This window comes from Rhamphochromis longiceps, linkage group LG12 (genome assembly GCF_057381845.1).
Source record: "Rhamphochromis longiceps isolate RC_006_pf linkage group LG12, R_longiceps_female_GT1.1, whole genome shotgun sequence".
Classification (NCBI taxonomy): Eukaryota; Metazoa; Chordata; class Actinopteri; order Cichliformes; family Cichlidae; genus Rhamphochromis; species Rhamphochromis longiceps.
In genome coordinates, this window is record NC_140568.1 from 4,068,149 (window position 1) to 4,084,017 (window position 15,869).

Sequence of the window (15,869 nt, forward strand, 5' to 3'; positions counted from 1 at the left end):
CACATTTTGTTCACACCAGCGAGAAGAGTCAGCGTGCAGGACAGGGGTAAGACGATTCTGCACCATGTGTGTCTCTGTGGTCATTCTTCAGTCAAAGTGTGTTTGATTTTTTTTTTCTGGAACCACTTTTACTGGCCCTGACCGAGTCCATCTTACATTTCAGTAATATCCACTGACTGTGGAACATGTCTGTCTTTTATTTATCCCGTTTTATTTATGTAATCTAAACCGTGACACATACCACAGCCTTTATGCGCTAAACTCCAGTACTGATCTCTTTGAAATACATTAAAAATTACATAAAGATTTGATTAAAAATAAGCACAAATCTTCTGCTTGTTTTCTTTTTTCTTTCTCAGCAGGTGATCCAGGTGATCGATATATGCATTTTTTTTCTCTCTGCCCGTTCTGTTGGTTTTTGTTTTTTGCCCTTCTCCCCCGTCCCTCTTCTCAGCTGTTTCTCTTTCCCTCTTTCTTTCTCCCCTTCTTTCCCCCAGTCAAGTCTGTCCCGTATTCAGTAAGTGAAAATAAAATAAACAATAAAAGGTGAATCAAATGGACCATTACGGCAAGGCTGGGATGGTCAATTTGGTAAAGTAAATCCGTTGGGCATCTTTGTTTGCCTTTAGACAACAATTCTGATGGCAAAAGAGCCAAACGGGACAGGCAAAAATAAAATAAAATAAAATAAAAATAAGCACAAATTATGCAATAAATACATACTTTGAAATGCAGACCTAAAATAAGAAATAAGCTATGCAGATCATTCAGAAGCTTTCTGTGATCCCTTTTGCATGCTAAGTTATTTTTAAGGGGATTTTTAAAAAAACAAAAAAACAAAAACCTTGCTGTATCAACTAAATCTGCATGATGTGTTCAAACCATCATATAGGTCACAACTATATTGTGACCTAGATTTGGTTTTCCAAAAAACTTGCACAGAACATAAACAAGAGTTTGGCTTTAGATTGCGACACATAGAGTTGACATAAAAGTGGTCTGAGTTGGACTTTTTAACAAAGCTTCAATGTTCTGAGGCTATTTGCTGTAATTATGACATTACGAGGGCTGAAAAATGCCGGGGAAATTAACACAAACTGAGAATTTGAAACTTCTATGTGCGTTAAGGCCCATGACCAGAAAAACTTTTGATTGACTTTATTTTCTATACTTAACTAATTAATATAGTATTAAATGTGCAAAATGTATTATGCAAAAATCAAAGAATATACAAAAACTGTAAAATGTCAGATGACAGTGACGGGGTCAGGTTGGTATAATCTGTGTCACTTTTAGTGGCATTCTCTGTTAACAAGCTTGCTTGCCTGCAGGTTGATCTGACTGATCGGGGTAAAGCACAGAGCGCACGCTACCATGCAGATTGTAAAGACCCAGATTTTGAGGTTAGGTTTGCCTCAACCACCACTCATGTTTCACATCTTTTCATATTTGTGGCTTGTGCAGTTTTCAACAGTATATACAGTAAAATTAGACACTGTCACTGCAATAGTCTCCCTTATGTTCTCGTATTGGACCACTGTTTTGAGTTTTAATTTCTTCATTTATGAATTCATATCAATCCTGAAACAATGCTGAAATCAGTCCTTTTAAGTGCATTTAATGACAAATCTCAATCAGCAAACTGAAATCTCTTCATTAATGTAACTTCCAAATGTTATGAATGCACATGACACTCTGTGACTGACGCGTACTGGACCTGACTTAGCTGTAATTCAGTTCAGTTTTATGCAGCTCCAAATCACAACAACAGTCCCACAGGGGCTTTATGTTGTTAGGAAGACCCTACAATAATACATACAGAGAAAACTCAACAATCATATGACCCCCTATGAGCAAGCAGTTTGGCGACAGTGGGGAGGAAAAACTCTCTTTTCACAGGCCACGAGAGAAGGAAGACAGGCTAGAAGACATGCTGTGGAAAGCATATAACTAACAATAAGGATAATGATCATGTTTGCCTGCATCGTGTGCTGAAAAATAGCAAACAGCAATACAACAATGCGATCATTTTTATAATTTCACTGTCTTCTCTTTGATTTTTTTTTGTTCTCAGTTATTTTAAACCCCTACAGGTCCGTTCCCACACACACCTCACCCGTCACATGATCAATGTGCAATTTGTCTTTCGCTTTGCGTGCCCCTCTAATAAAACGCAAACAGACCATCAAACAGGATGGTTATGGTGCGTTGTGTAAGCAGGATTTATCAATGATTAACTTGATCTAAAAAAAGAAAAAATGCTGCTCCCAGTATTTTTATTTAATGCTGCTCTGAAATGTTTTTCACTGACAGCAGTTTGCTTTAGAAGAAGAAGTGTTTGTTTACAGGGCAGGAACAGTGATGCATTTTAAAAGTAAATACTGTTTCCTCTTAAACACAAGAGTGGTTTCTCTTCTCGGAGTAAAAGGTTGGTAGAGGTTTGTAACAGGAAGTGGGTCTCGTGTGGTCTCTAAAACCTCTCAAATTTAGCACTTTCTCTAACCTGGTTTGGTCCACAGGAATTAAAAATTCACTGTGACATCCTGTTTAATCCCAAAACACACTTTCTTTACTTATTAAGCACATCTTTATGGGCATGATCTGACTGCACAGGCCTCGTCTGAGATGTCTGTTCCTTCAGATTTTGGAGAGGTGGCCAACAAGCGGGGAGCGGATAGCGCCCGGGAAAGTGGCTTATTACCACAGGAAACATCACAGAGGTCAAGTCATCTGTGCGTGGTGCTGCAGGTGGACATTTCCCAGCTGCTCTAAGCAAAGAAAGTCTCTCCTGGGACAAAAGTGCACACAAAAAATATTATCAGTTGTGGAGAACCGGTTGACATACTTCCATCGCACTCCCTGCAGGAGCTTACAGGTGTGATCACACCTATGTTGCACTTAGACTGAACCTTGATGGAAAAGTTTACTTCGCTGCATTCCTGTGATATTTTTTTTCTTGACCTACATCCCCTCCGTCTTAGACAAGTTCACTGACAGTTAAGCCATTTGATTTGCAAATTTAACAAGCCCCACTCCTCCGTTCCTTCAGAGTCGTCTTTTCTTAGACTTCTGGGGAACTATACAGAAAAAAGGACTTTCCTCGCTTCCCACTGTTGTGAATAAATCATTCATCTTTGACTTTTGAATTATTGAGCGTACAACATATTACTCTCAGTGAAGGTAAAAACTGAATGTAGCCTAAAGCGATACTAACTTTTTAGGGAAGTGGGCATGAAGGCTGCTCCTGAAAGTGCATGCTGGAACGCTGTATGAAGGAGCAGGCCTGCATTAGTTCGGGCAGGAGGCCTTGGATATGTAACTTCACTTTTCTTCACTTCACAACACATCAAGAGACTGACTCTTCTGCTGTGACTGGGTCATGCTTTGGTGTGTTAGCTTCGATTTGCACTACTGATTCTCCATTTAAAGAGGCTGGAGGTGATTAACGGGCTTTTACAGTGAAACTCTAAGTCTCATTTGCACAAACAGTACAAACTAACTGGAGCTTTTGATATTACTGGGTATTTTGGGAGTACAGCAGCAGGTTGTTTGTTTAGAATAAAAATGGTAAATGGCCTGTATTTATATAGCACTTTTACTAGTCCCTAAAGACCCCAAAGCGCTTTACATATCCAGTCATCCACCCATTCACACACACATTCACACACTGGTGATGGCAAGCTACATTGTAGCCACAGCCACCCTGGGGCGCACATTTACCATTTAGAATATACATATTTAGAACAGAAATATTAACATAGAACGGTGCTTTTTTTTAAAATGAAAGTCAAATCTTTCTAGAAAGTTTAATAATAATTTCTTAATTAAATTACAGTAATTCAGTGCATTCAATGGAATAATGAGGGTTTTGATATTGATAGAGCAATATACACACAATTATTGTTACTTTAGCACCAAATATCAATATGTTTTATTACACTGTTGTATATAGGTGCTCCTAAAGGATTGTGCCACATACCTGACTCACCAGAGTCTCTAAAACATGACTCCTCGTGGTGGCACTAATCAAATACACTCACCAGTTCATGTATTAGTTACACCTTGATAGTACTGGGTTGGACAGCTTTCGGGTTCAGAACTGCCTTCATTATTTGTGGCACAGCCTGAACAAGACACAGGAAACATTCCTGTGAGGTTTTGGTCCATAGTGACATGACGTCGTCACACAGTTGCTGCAGATTTGTCAGATTCACATACATGATGTGAACCTCCTGTTCCACCACATCCCAAAGATGCTCTGCTGGATTGATATCTGGTGACTGTTGAGGACATTTGAGTACAGCGAACTCACTGCTGTGTTCAAGAAACTGCTCTGAAATGATTTGAGCTTTGTGACATGTTGTTATCCTGCTGGGCATGTGTTAACCATCATGATGAGTACATTGTGGTCATGAAAGGATGAGGGGGGAGGGAGGGAACTCAAAGTGTGCCAAGAAAATATCCCCACACTGTTGCACCACCAGCAGCCTGAACTGTTGATACAAGGCAGGATGGATCCATGCTTTCATGTTGTTTATGATGACATTTTTCCAATCTTCTGTTGTTGTATTTTGCTGGGTCTGTGTGAATTATAGCCTCAGTTTCCTGTTCTTAACTCAGAGGAGTGGCACTCGGTGTGGTCTTCTGCTGCTGTAGCAGTTTGACGCGCTGTGCATTCAGAGATGCTCTTCTGCATATCTTGTTTGTCACTATTAGTTATTTGAGTTACTATTACCTTCCTATCAGCTCAAAGCAGTCTGGCCTCTCCTCTGATATCTGGCATCATAGAAGGTGTTTTTCCCTTGAGAACTGATGCTCACTGGATGTTTGATTTTCTTTCTCAGATTCTCTGTAAGATGTGAAAAATCCAAACAGATCAGCAGTTTCTGGCCGTGTGGCCCCAACAGCCATGCCACATTTAAAGTAATTAAATCATCATTTTTCCCCATTCTGATGCTCAGTTTGATCGTCAAATTGGTATGTAGATGTGGTCAACTTGCATCAACATGCCTAAATGAACTGAGATGCTGCCATGTGATTGGCTGATTAAATATTTGCACTAGCGAGCAGAGGAACTGATGTACCTGATGAAATGTAAATGAGTTTTATCTAAACATAAGTCACTTGTGGTGAAGCAGAGACTCAAAGGAGAAAAATAGCAAAGAAAAAACAAAGAAGATCAGAGCTAATTATTTGAAGTGACACATCATGGATGTAGTTTTATTGTGCTCGTTTCCAGCTCTCTATTTTTGTTATTGGACTCTGTTAACGTAGCTTTGCATGAGCCACAACTCAAAATAACCCTTATTTGTCTCTTACTGGCCCTCTGCCTTGAAACTGCAGTTCTGATTGCCAGATTGTTTCCTGCTAAAACTTTTCTAGTAGTTTGATTTTTATTTTTATTTTTAACTTGCTGGATTAGATGAGAAACACACAAAGTTCCTATCTGGTCATTTTATTAACACCATGATGTTGTTGTGCTAATGTGAGAAGACTGAAACCCTTTGAAGTCACAGTGAGTTTTCTCTCACTTCTTCACCGAAACAGGAAATGCTTCCTGCTCAAGTCTCAATCTGTCAAGTCATTTTTAGGAGGCACAAATTGCAGAGGTAAGAGACTGAGACCTTGGAGTTAGACCGAGGCTTACTTTGCTGGCTGGTAATTTAGTTAATTACATATTTCTTTATGAATGTGCACCAGTAAATTGCCTTACTGACTAAAAATACAATAGCATGGGCCTTTGATCAGGCTAAGAATTATTAAAGGGACACACTTTTGTTTTTATATGTGACATTACGTTTGCTTCTGATTCTTCTTTCAGCACAGCTTCATTCCTGTGCCACGTTTCTAACAGGATGAATGATAAGACCTTACGGAGATACTGTTTTCCACCAGGATGACAGCGATCACACTGAAACACCATCGCTGAACTCTGTCAAATCCAGGATCATAAATGAATCAACCACTTACACTAGAGACTGTCCTTCTATGTTGGCATATACATTGCACGTTCTCCCCTTTAAATCTAAATGAGCTCTGAGAGAAAATCAATAGTCCTCTCTGTTGTGGAACACCTAGGCTTCAGGGAGCATATAATCGCTGCAGACACATCTGGTCAATTTGCAGCACTGCTCTTGAGCTTCTATTTTTTTTAGAAAGCATGTCCTTGGGACTCTGAGACGACTGCGAGAGACCCTTAATTACAGCTAATCATGCGTCTAATTGGTAAGTCTCATCCTAATGAGTGATCTCTACACTTCCTGTTGTGAATCATATGCCCAACACACACTGCATTGTTTAATTAAACTGACTCTGTTTTCATGGAGATCGACACAAACACTTCGGGGGAACTGCCTGTAGAGCTGTTGTTAGGGATGAAAACAAACCTAAACTGATACAACGTCAGCTCAAATTCTCTTTCAGTCGTTTGCTTGGGGAAGGTCAGACAGATGCAGAAAGCAGTCATGGTGGCTCTGTGACTTGGTTTTGATTTCACGGCTACAGATTCAATTAGACGCTGTGTTTTTACAGACACGCTTGCTCAAAGGTGGCTCCATCTGTCCTTTTTGAGTGTATAGTATGAGCATGCCACATTTATAATCACAGCAAGTGGCTAAGATCAGCAAAGCCTTTTAGCCACAGTCTCTCTGATCCTTTTCAGACTGGCTCCGACGAGTTCAGCTTGTGTGATGTACAAGTTTGGATTCACACAGAAAATTTCTTAATCATACTTTTAGTCATTAAATGATTTGTAAAAGGCAGTTATGATTTCTAATACCATTCTTTTTTGTCCTTCAAATTTTGCTTTTTTCAAAGGATTTCCATTCCATTTGCACAAACCACAGTCCAGCAGACATTTGGCATTCTGTCTTCATTGAGGTCATCTAGAGACATTAACCCCATGCTTCCTGATGTACCTCCTACTTGCTGAATTGGTTTCCTGAGCAGTTCATATGCACCAAACGTTCTTCATATTTAGAGCTGTGCTTTGCATGAGCGTACTGTTGTACTGTTTGGAGAGATTGGCTCTTATCGGGCCATGTTCACAGAGTATGGCAAAGTAATGGAGAAAATATGTGCCACCAAGGCACCCCATTTTTTCAGCGAACATGAAAAATCCCATCAAGCACCTCCAACAAACCTTTCATTGGTTCTGCATCTCACAGATGTTCTTCTTCCTGGTCTAAAAACTGAAACCTCCATTCACCACCTGTCCCATATCCGTGTTCTTTGACATGTTTGAAATATTTCCTCTTTGTGGCTCTGCAGTCAAACTTAGCATCCAAGAGAGGCCTCTGAGAATCTATGAGGCATCTGTTTCTTAAACCAGAGATATGCTTTACGTCTCTTGTTGCTCAGCTGTGCAGGTTGGCAGTTCTGTCAGGGGAGTACTTTACACCACTGGATGCAATCTTGCATCAAATTTTTAGGTTTTTGGCAAAGGCCTACATTTTTTTTTAGAACTTCCGTTTCAAAAAGAAACTGGAATGCCTTGATCCATTCAATAGTTCTTTTCTTTTTTTTTCAAAAATAAGAACTATTTAAAGTTTAAAGTGGCTTCAAACTTTTGAGCAATATTACATGTTATTGGTTCCACGTGGTTCCATAGGGGGCCTCCTCAAGCCCTAAATGGGATTTGAGTGGCCAAACATAACCCTCAGCCTCTATCCAAACTCATCAACCAGCCCAAAACACATTCATACTTCTGTCAGCTTTACTACAGCTGACTGGTGCAATCACAGTATCACAGTGTGATATCTGTGAGCCAGTTCCTCCCATAATATCGTTAGCTTATCAAGCGTACTTAAGCCCCACGTGCTTCACTCATTCACACACAGGAAACATGCATAATTCTGAGCATAATACCCTGAGGTAATAACATCTGATTGGAAAGTCAAGGGAGATAATCAGTTAATCAATACAACCATGAGCCTCTTCCTTCGTTATGGTTACAGAGGCAGATCAGTTACACCAATCACCTGATGTTTATCACAGTGTGGATTGTATTGAGAGCAGTGGAAAATTCTCATTTCTCTCTACTAGCAGAGTTAGCTCAGGTTTTGTGAGCAGTCACTCCAATACCTGAGACGCGCAGTGGGATTTTGGTGTGTGGGGATGAGAGCTGGGGTCTTACATTCCCCATTTTGAAAGTGGAATGTAAAGCAATTAACTGGAAATTCAGTTTCATGAATAGGGACAAATAGAAAATGGGCAAAAAATACATTTGAAAGATCCTATTTGTGTGTTTTGTGTGACAAAAAAACCCAGTTCAGATTTCTAATATGAAATTTGCACCGTGTACTGCGGCATGCACTTAAAGGGAATTTTCCCCGCTGCTTTGTTCTTGTTGTTAAGACTAACAGTGAGAAGGGCAACCTACATGAACTGGAGCAGACCTGCATGATATTGGTAAGTCATCTATAAAGGAAATAGTCGCTGTAAGGTCAATGGGCGCTGATCCTCAAAGCATACAGGAAATGCTGCTGCCGTGGTCCGGTCAAGCTAATGAATAAAACCTGCTGTACATCATTCACAGTCTATGAACTCATCTTCTGCTCCAGTGGCTTCAACCGCACAAATAACTACGCAAACGCGTGTGAATGTCTCACAGAACAACAGTTATTTCATTCGCTCCGCTTGCGGATCATTACTTCATTTGCTGCTTGATCTGTTCCTGGCTTCAGTTAACGCGCTGCGCGCTGCGTGCGTAATTTTGGTACCTGTGCATAACGAAAGTCATCAAAGCAGTAACGAAAGCAGCTCTGATACGGTGCTTTGAAAACTTTTGGAAACTTACCTATCCACGCTGATCACACACAGGGTCATGATGGAGGCAGTGCAGCACATTACATCCATGCCGATGAAGATGTTGCAGAACACCTCCCCAAAAAGCCACTTGCCCCCGGTGAGATCTGTCACGATCACGAACGGCATGACTACTATGGCCACTGACAGGTCAGCCACCGCCAAAGACACCAGCAGATAGTTTGAAGGCTGTCTCAGTTTCTTCACCACGCACACCGCGATCACCACCAGCGTGTTTCCCATCACTGTGACCGCCGTGATGATCGCCAGCATCACCCCGATAACGATCTTCTCCGGGCGAGTGAAATCCAGAAGCTGCTCCCCGCACGACTCGTTCCACATGGCTGTGGGGCTGATGGTGACGAGGAGAAGCTGCAGAGAGCCATTGATAACTTCGGAATTGTCTTCCTTCTTGTTAAAAGTGGGCTCAATCCCCGAAATATTGAACATCACGACAATGTTATCCGGATAGGGGTGCAAGGGTGGCCTCGCCAGAGCACTCCAGTTACGCGCATATTTGGATGTGTGTACCCTGCTGTCGGTTCCTACCCAGCGGTTTTACGTCGAGTGTGTTGCAGCTGCACCACATCGGAGCTGCCAGCAACTCAACAGGGTTCTTAACTGGCTTCTGTTTATCAATGATTCGTCTCAAGAAGTGCTATGCGGACACGTGGTACATTCCTATAGGGAAATATAACTTCTCCAAAATGATCAATCAGGAAGGGAGCAGGAAAAAAGTTGCAGAATCTAAATATAGCTACTCCAGAAATGCCTGCTGCTCAGTGCATCACCTCGACAAATATGGACTTGCCTCTTTGGGGAGTTGCGATGCGCAAACCGCACCTATCAATGTGACGCATGTGCTAGGACGCAGAGACTGCCTAAGAACTTCACGCATATGGCCTACAGAAGTGGTTTCGCGGTGGGTTGAGAGAGGGTAGAGCGTGAAAAACCTTTATTAGTGATGTGCATGTTGGTGCATCTAGCCACAGGGCTCCCCTCAAAAAGACATGATGTACAAATGTTATGAACAGAATATGTTTGAGTTCGTATTTGGAAAACGATGCAACTTTACTTTCTTCTAAACAATATTGCTGTCAGAAAGAGCTGACTTGAAACCCAGCTGCTTATTTTAAAGCTCTTAACGATCCAGTCTTTCATGGAGAAAAAAATCCTGCAGTAAATTTTGCATGACAAATCTGAAAAAGAAACAGGAAATGAACTTAAGGGCATTCTTCCAGTGCTTCCGACATGCAAAAAAACACGTTTTCTAATAGTAGGACACATTAGACACTCAAAATGCAAAACCACTTAACAAAAGGTACATTTTCTCCCAGTGTGCTTTTGTCCTGATGCTTTTCTTGGTCGCCATGGTTCCGAGAAAAGCATAAAGACAAATCAAAAGAGAAAATCCAGCAATGCTGATGACGCTGGGAGACACTGGGGGGATGTGGGAAAGCTCCCCAGGACTTTTGGCCGCTTGCATCACCGTCCAGGCAGCAGGAGCAGCTGTGGTCTGTTTGTCCCCTCTGGCTGTGCAGGGCCTGTGCTGTCATAGTTGTCCCCTCCCCACAACCACTTTCATGCCTAGTGCAGACCACCGCAGCCTTGGCCTTTTACTCACCATTACCTGAGTGACAGGTCAGGAATGATTGTCACACCAGATTATTGCCAGTGACCACTGGCAGTTTCTGCTAGACCTCTTGCTGTCAGGGAAATTTGGCCCATTTGTGCTTAGGACATTAGTGCAGATGTCAGGGTTTCCGCCTTATGCAAGGCATGCTGTCAATGTGTCACTGTTTGTCTGAACCCCTCTCAAGGTCCTGCACTGAGAGGGGTTGTTATTTATTTTTTATTTCTTTTGTCACTTTGTAGTTGCTCAGTTCACTATCCAACAAGAAACATTTACAGCCATTTCCAAATGAGGTTTTGGTCTTTTTTTTAATGTGCATTTTAAATCTAAAATTAAATGTCTAGTTTGTAAAAGACAGTTCTGTTTAACCACAAAAATTTTTTATTATGTTTGTCTCAGGTATTTTTGGTTTATTATTATTATTATTATTATTTATTTCCTGGTTCTTGATGTTTACAACAAAGCGTTAACCTTCCTTAAATAAGAAGTGATTTATTTTCTTCAATAAAGTATCCATGCACCAGTGCATGGATAAATCTGCATCACTTCCAACAACTGAACGTATATTGAGGTCCAGAGTAAACCTGGTGCAACAGGATACAACATTAAAACAGCTCAAATTGCAAAAGCAAATGTATAATTTGCACCAGTTATGGAAGGTGACTTTGAATTGTTGTCTCATCCTGACAACAATCGCCCCGTGGCCTGTTTGCATGTCAGATTACTCTGTCCGATAAACAAACCCCCACGTGAGCTCGTGGGACTTTTGCTGGATCCCTTCTAGCTGTGCTGTAAGAACTTTAATGAAACCAAAACATTAAGAAAGCATGCTCCTTTCACTCCACAAATCTGGGCGGCCCATCAGGTTTTTACACTTTAACCTGTAATTTCACCGGCTCGCCAGTTATTTTTAAAATCATGCTGTCAAAAGTAACCCGCCGATCTCGTCCAAGCGCACTGCACTTGGCATTCACCTGTGCCTCTGAAATGCACAAGCATAATGCTATCAGCCAGTCAGCTCAACATCTGTTCTTCAGATGTAGATTATGGCTGAAGGCAGACAGGTGGAGATTGTCCCTCTTCATCAGTCAGACATTGTTTATCTTGGTTTTCCTGGCAGCAAATTGAAGATTTGCAACCATGACCTTAATAAATTGAGACAATCGGGCAGAAAGCGGGCAAGAAGCGGGTAATTTCATCACGACAAGAAAATGTAAGCGAGGACCAGAGCAGGAAAACACATTTGTTTGAGAAATAAGGCCAAAAGAATTACCAACAAACAACAGAGTGTCCTTATTGCTGAGCAGGCCCCACATGTAAGCACCGCTACGTTAGATGCATATGAGTTTCGGTGTCATCTCAGTAATACAGCAGCTACGTTCAGTCTACGTTTACATCTGAATAATTGAAACAGCAAAACATAAAAACTGATCAGCACTGCGAGCAGGATTTGAATGGCTAAAAGAACTTCACTAACAGTGTGTGTTGTGATCTGGATCTAATCTAGGTCACTACTAGAAAGCAAGAATAAGCATTTAAGAGCATATTTCAGTCAAAGAAAGAAAAGGGAGTTGCAGCAGCATCCTAAAAAGCCCGTTAAGTAAAATCACTGCTTTGATATGTATTCATCTGAACAAACATCAGTCGGAGATTCTCGGGTTTGTGTTCTGCTCTTCAAACGTGGCCTTTACTCTCAGCTGCTATTAGCAGCTTACTCCGCAAGTCATTTTTAAAAATAACTCAAGGAGAGTTACAAAATAAAGGTTCATGACCTGACATTCATTCTCAGTTGGTGAAAAATTAGAAAAGTTACTCCTCATTCTAGTGCAAATCTGCAGCCAACGCTGTTAAGAGTCGCTGGGAGTTGAATGCTGGCAAATCAGCATGCAACTCTGTGCCAGAATACACCTGGATCCCCTTCTTTTTTGACATGCCAAACCTCATGGACTTAATGGATCCATATTTATTACCTGCCTGTCACCTCAAGGAGCTTTATATTGTAAGGTAATGACCCTACCCCAACAATCAAATGACCGCTATTGAGCAAGCACTTGGCAACAGTGGGGAGGAAAAACTCACTTTTAACAGTAAGAAACTTCTTGCAGGCTGACTTCAGATATGTATGTATATTAATTCTGGTCTTCCAGTAATGTTAAAAGCAGCTTGTTTTGCTGCGACCTCAGCAGTTTGCTTAAATAACTCAAAGGAAGAAGAGCTTGTCTGAGAGCTGGATGGGCGGTTCCGTGTGTAGGTACTGGCCAGACAGGAAAGCCAGTTTGTGGGCATATTTGCAGGGTGCTGGAACACAAATGGTGCCTGGCCAGTTCCAGTACAAATGGCGCATCTCGAAAGTCAACCTGGCAAGACACCAAATCAACAATGAAATGTTTTTGAACTGTACAAACACTGACAATAAATCCCAATTTGTCTTGAAGACATGCAGAAATGAAATGACAGTAATAGTTAGGAAAGCAATAAACCTGAGGTAAATACCAGTGAGGCTTTAAAAAAGGATTAACTGCTGATTAAATTACATTGACCATATTTAAAAGACAGAAATGTGCATCTGCACTAGTACAGAAACACTCAAAACACACCTGGCACATTCTCGCTATTCACTTCTGCTCAATTTATGTGTCAGCATTTAAGGTCTAGCAGATTAATTCAGTTCAGTTTTATGTATTTAGCACCAAATCACAACAACGGACACCTTGAGGTATTTTATACTGTAAGATAAGGCTTTACAACAATACAGAGAAAATGCCAACAATTTGTCCACACCTGGGACGTGGCAGAAAGCTTTCCTACGTTTTATCTGTACTTTTTTCTGGGCAACACCACAATCCACCTCATGTTTCTGCTTATGACTTCTTGAACAGCTAAAAGGGAAGGTGGCTTGCTTAGTGCATCTAATTAAAGTAGATCAAGTAATAATAACTCCTGAGTGTGAATACAAACCCAAAAGTACCTCAAACTCCTCTGGGTTGGAGAGTTTCCTCTCAAAAGGCCAGCAATTACGGATTAGCCCCCATCAGAGGTTGAACTGCTCTAATTAGAACATAACAAACAAACATAACAAAGCCCTCTTACTGCTATAAGCACCACTTCTTTCACGCTGACATTTTGCTGAGCCTCTTTTTCAGAGGCAAACAGTGAAAAGGCGAGTAAATATGCAGCACGCACTGTGAATGTTGCATTTATTTATTCATTCATTCATTTACTTTGCAATGTTTGCAACATTACAGACACTATGAGAATTCCTGCTGTCAGATTTGCTTCATTCAGCTGTCAGTTTGGCCAACCGGAGGAAATGCTGGGAGCTGGTTTTTACATTCATGAGGGAAGGTCACTTCTTTTCTTCTATGTTGCAGTTTCCTACATTCGTCGATAGATGGCATCACATCCTTTAAAACGTAAAGATGTGTGTCTGTTTTTTTACTGTCTACGTGATTATTTAAGATTATAGCAGCAAATATAAGGAGCAGACAAACTTGCTACTTTCTATAACACTGAATAATTTGTGTGAGCACAAAGTCATCACCTCACACGCTCTGGGAGCATTTTTGGGATTATTTCAATTTAGTTTAAGACTAATTGCTAATATGTCTGACCAGTGACCTGAAAACCTAAACCTCTGTGGGCTTTTATATATTTAAGACTGCTTAGCCGCCTTCTTTTAATGTGCATTTTAAATCTAAAATTAAATGTCTAGTTTGTAAAAGACAGTTCTGTTTAGCCGCAAAAAAGTATTTATTATGTTTGTCTCAGGTATTTTTATTTTTATTTTTATCATTATTATTATTATTATTATTATTAATTTATTTATTTCCTGGTTCTTGATGTTTACAACAAAGTGTTAACCTTCCTTAAATAAGAAGTGACATTGAAAAACAAGTATTTTCAAATAAGAAAACAGGAATGGGATGAGAGAATGCATGCAAATATCCTGGCGTTTGTGGTAACAGTAGAAGTGTGAGAATGTGATCCCACATTCTCTAACTTAGAGATTAAATTGTGTTACCATCTGAAAAAAGTTGACTAAAACTAAACTCAGAGCTAAAACTAGATGGAAACAACAATATTTTAGTTAACGAAATTACAAGCTAGAATTTTGTAAAAACAAAACAAAAAACACAATAATGATAATAATATTAAATAAACGTTATTTTATAAAATATAATAATAATAAGAAGAAGAAGAACATAAAGACATTTTGATGTCGGATAAAAAGAATTTTAAAAAATTAAAAAGACATGAATTACGCATGTCTCAAACTTGGCACAAATACTGCAAAAGTAATGCAGAATTATTTCCATAGAATTTCCCCAGCTCCCTCTCTAACAGAATACAACAAGCCTGAAAAACAGCTGAGAAAAACTCAGAGAATTTCCTTTTATTGGTCTCACACACTGTTGTAAGGTTGTGAGAAATTTATTGAGCTGTATTTCCTTTTCTTTGGTGTAGGTTACATCATATGTGCTGAAATAGGCTTTTTGCTGTTGTTGTTGTTGTTGTTGTTAGTGTGTGTTGTGTGTGGTTACTGATATTTTTGCCTGTTGAACATAGTGTAGTTGCAGTAGAAGGTGGTTTTTCGACCCTTGATGACAGCTCCTGCTTTCACAGCCAATGAGTATAAGTCTGACTTTGGAAAGATATCTGCCTCTCAATGTCCCCTTCTGGATACTAGAGATGAGATGAGATGAGATGAGATGAAACAAATGAGATGAAAGCTTAACTTGCTCATTACATCACATTAACGGCATTGTTTCTCTAATTCAACTTAGGTGAGGTATGCAGATAGTAACCACTAGATAAAAGAACGACAGGATCTGTCTGTGAAGGTTCTCAGTCATCCAGGTCATCCTAGTCAAAGGAGCTTGTAAAGAAAAGATTTAAACCCAGTGGGGGTATCCCCCCCAAAGGGGGTCCTTTTGTCCCTCTTTGGGGGGGATACCCCCACTGGGTTTAAATCTGGGACTCTCTCCCATTTGACCTTAGAACTGAAGAAGCTTCTCGGGTGAGAGGTGAAACGTCTTCAAGCAACTTAAAGAAGTCCAGATGCTTTTCTTTACAAGCTCCTTTGATCGACAGGATTAATAAACCAATACCCTGCCCCGGACAGCACTGACTATCCAATCAGGATGCTGCAGGGCGGACACCATTTGTCACTTGTTGGATTCCGTCGGAGGATTAATTAGACTGATACGTGAGGGAGGACAGAAGTATTTTCGTCAATTAAATGTAAGTTTTCCTGCTGTAAATTTAAGAGCTAAGACCATATTTCCGTTTATGACGAAACTGAAATACAGCGGGGGGGTTTCTGGGATAATTTTTTCAATCTTATTTAGTTTGTAGTGGTTGACAGCTGTGCACTTGTTTTAAACACGTGTTTAAGCTAGCTAGCAGTTTTTGATTTTACTAGCTAGCAGCT

General features: G+C 40.4%; 2 protein-coding genes across 4 annotated transcripts in view; one reads left to right on the forward strand and one right to left on the reverse strand.

The window, feature by feature from the left end:
* Positions 1-9,989, reverse strand: part of htr7c (5-hydroxytryptamine (serotonin) receptor 7c) — a 35,203-nt gene extending 25,214 nt beyond the window's left edge. Inside the window, exon 1 of the mRNA XM_085424391.1 lies at positions 8,798-9,989. Within this exon, the coding sequence (XP_085280517.1) occupies positions 8,798-9,255 (458 nt within the window). The 5' untranslated portion in view covers positions 9,256-9,989. The remainder of the gene's footprint in view (positions 1-8,797) is intronic.
* A 5,462-nt stretch (positions 9,990-15,451) lies between these two features.
* piwil2 (piwi-like RNA-mediated gene silencing 2) overlaps positions 15,452-15,869 on the forward strand; it is a 29,294-nt gene continuing 28,876 nt past the window's right edge. For all 3 annotated transcript variants that reach the window (XM_085424389.1, XM_085424388.1, XM_085424387.1), the window contains exon 1: positions 15,452-15,679. The gene's annotated coding sequence lies outside the window, so the exon portion shown is untranslated. The remainder of the gene's footprint in view (positions 15,680-15,869) is intronic.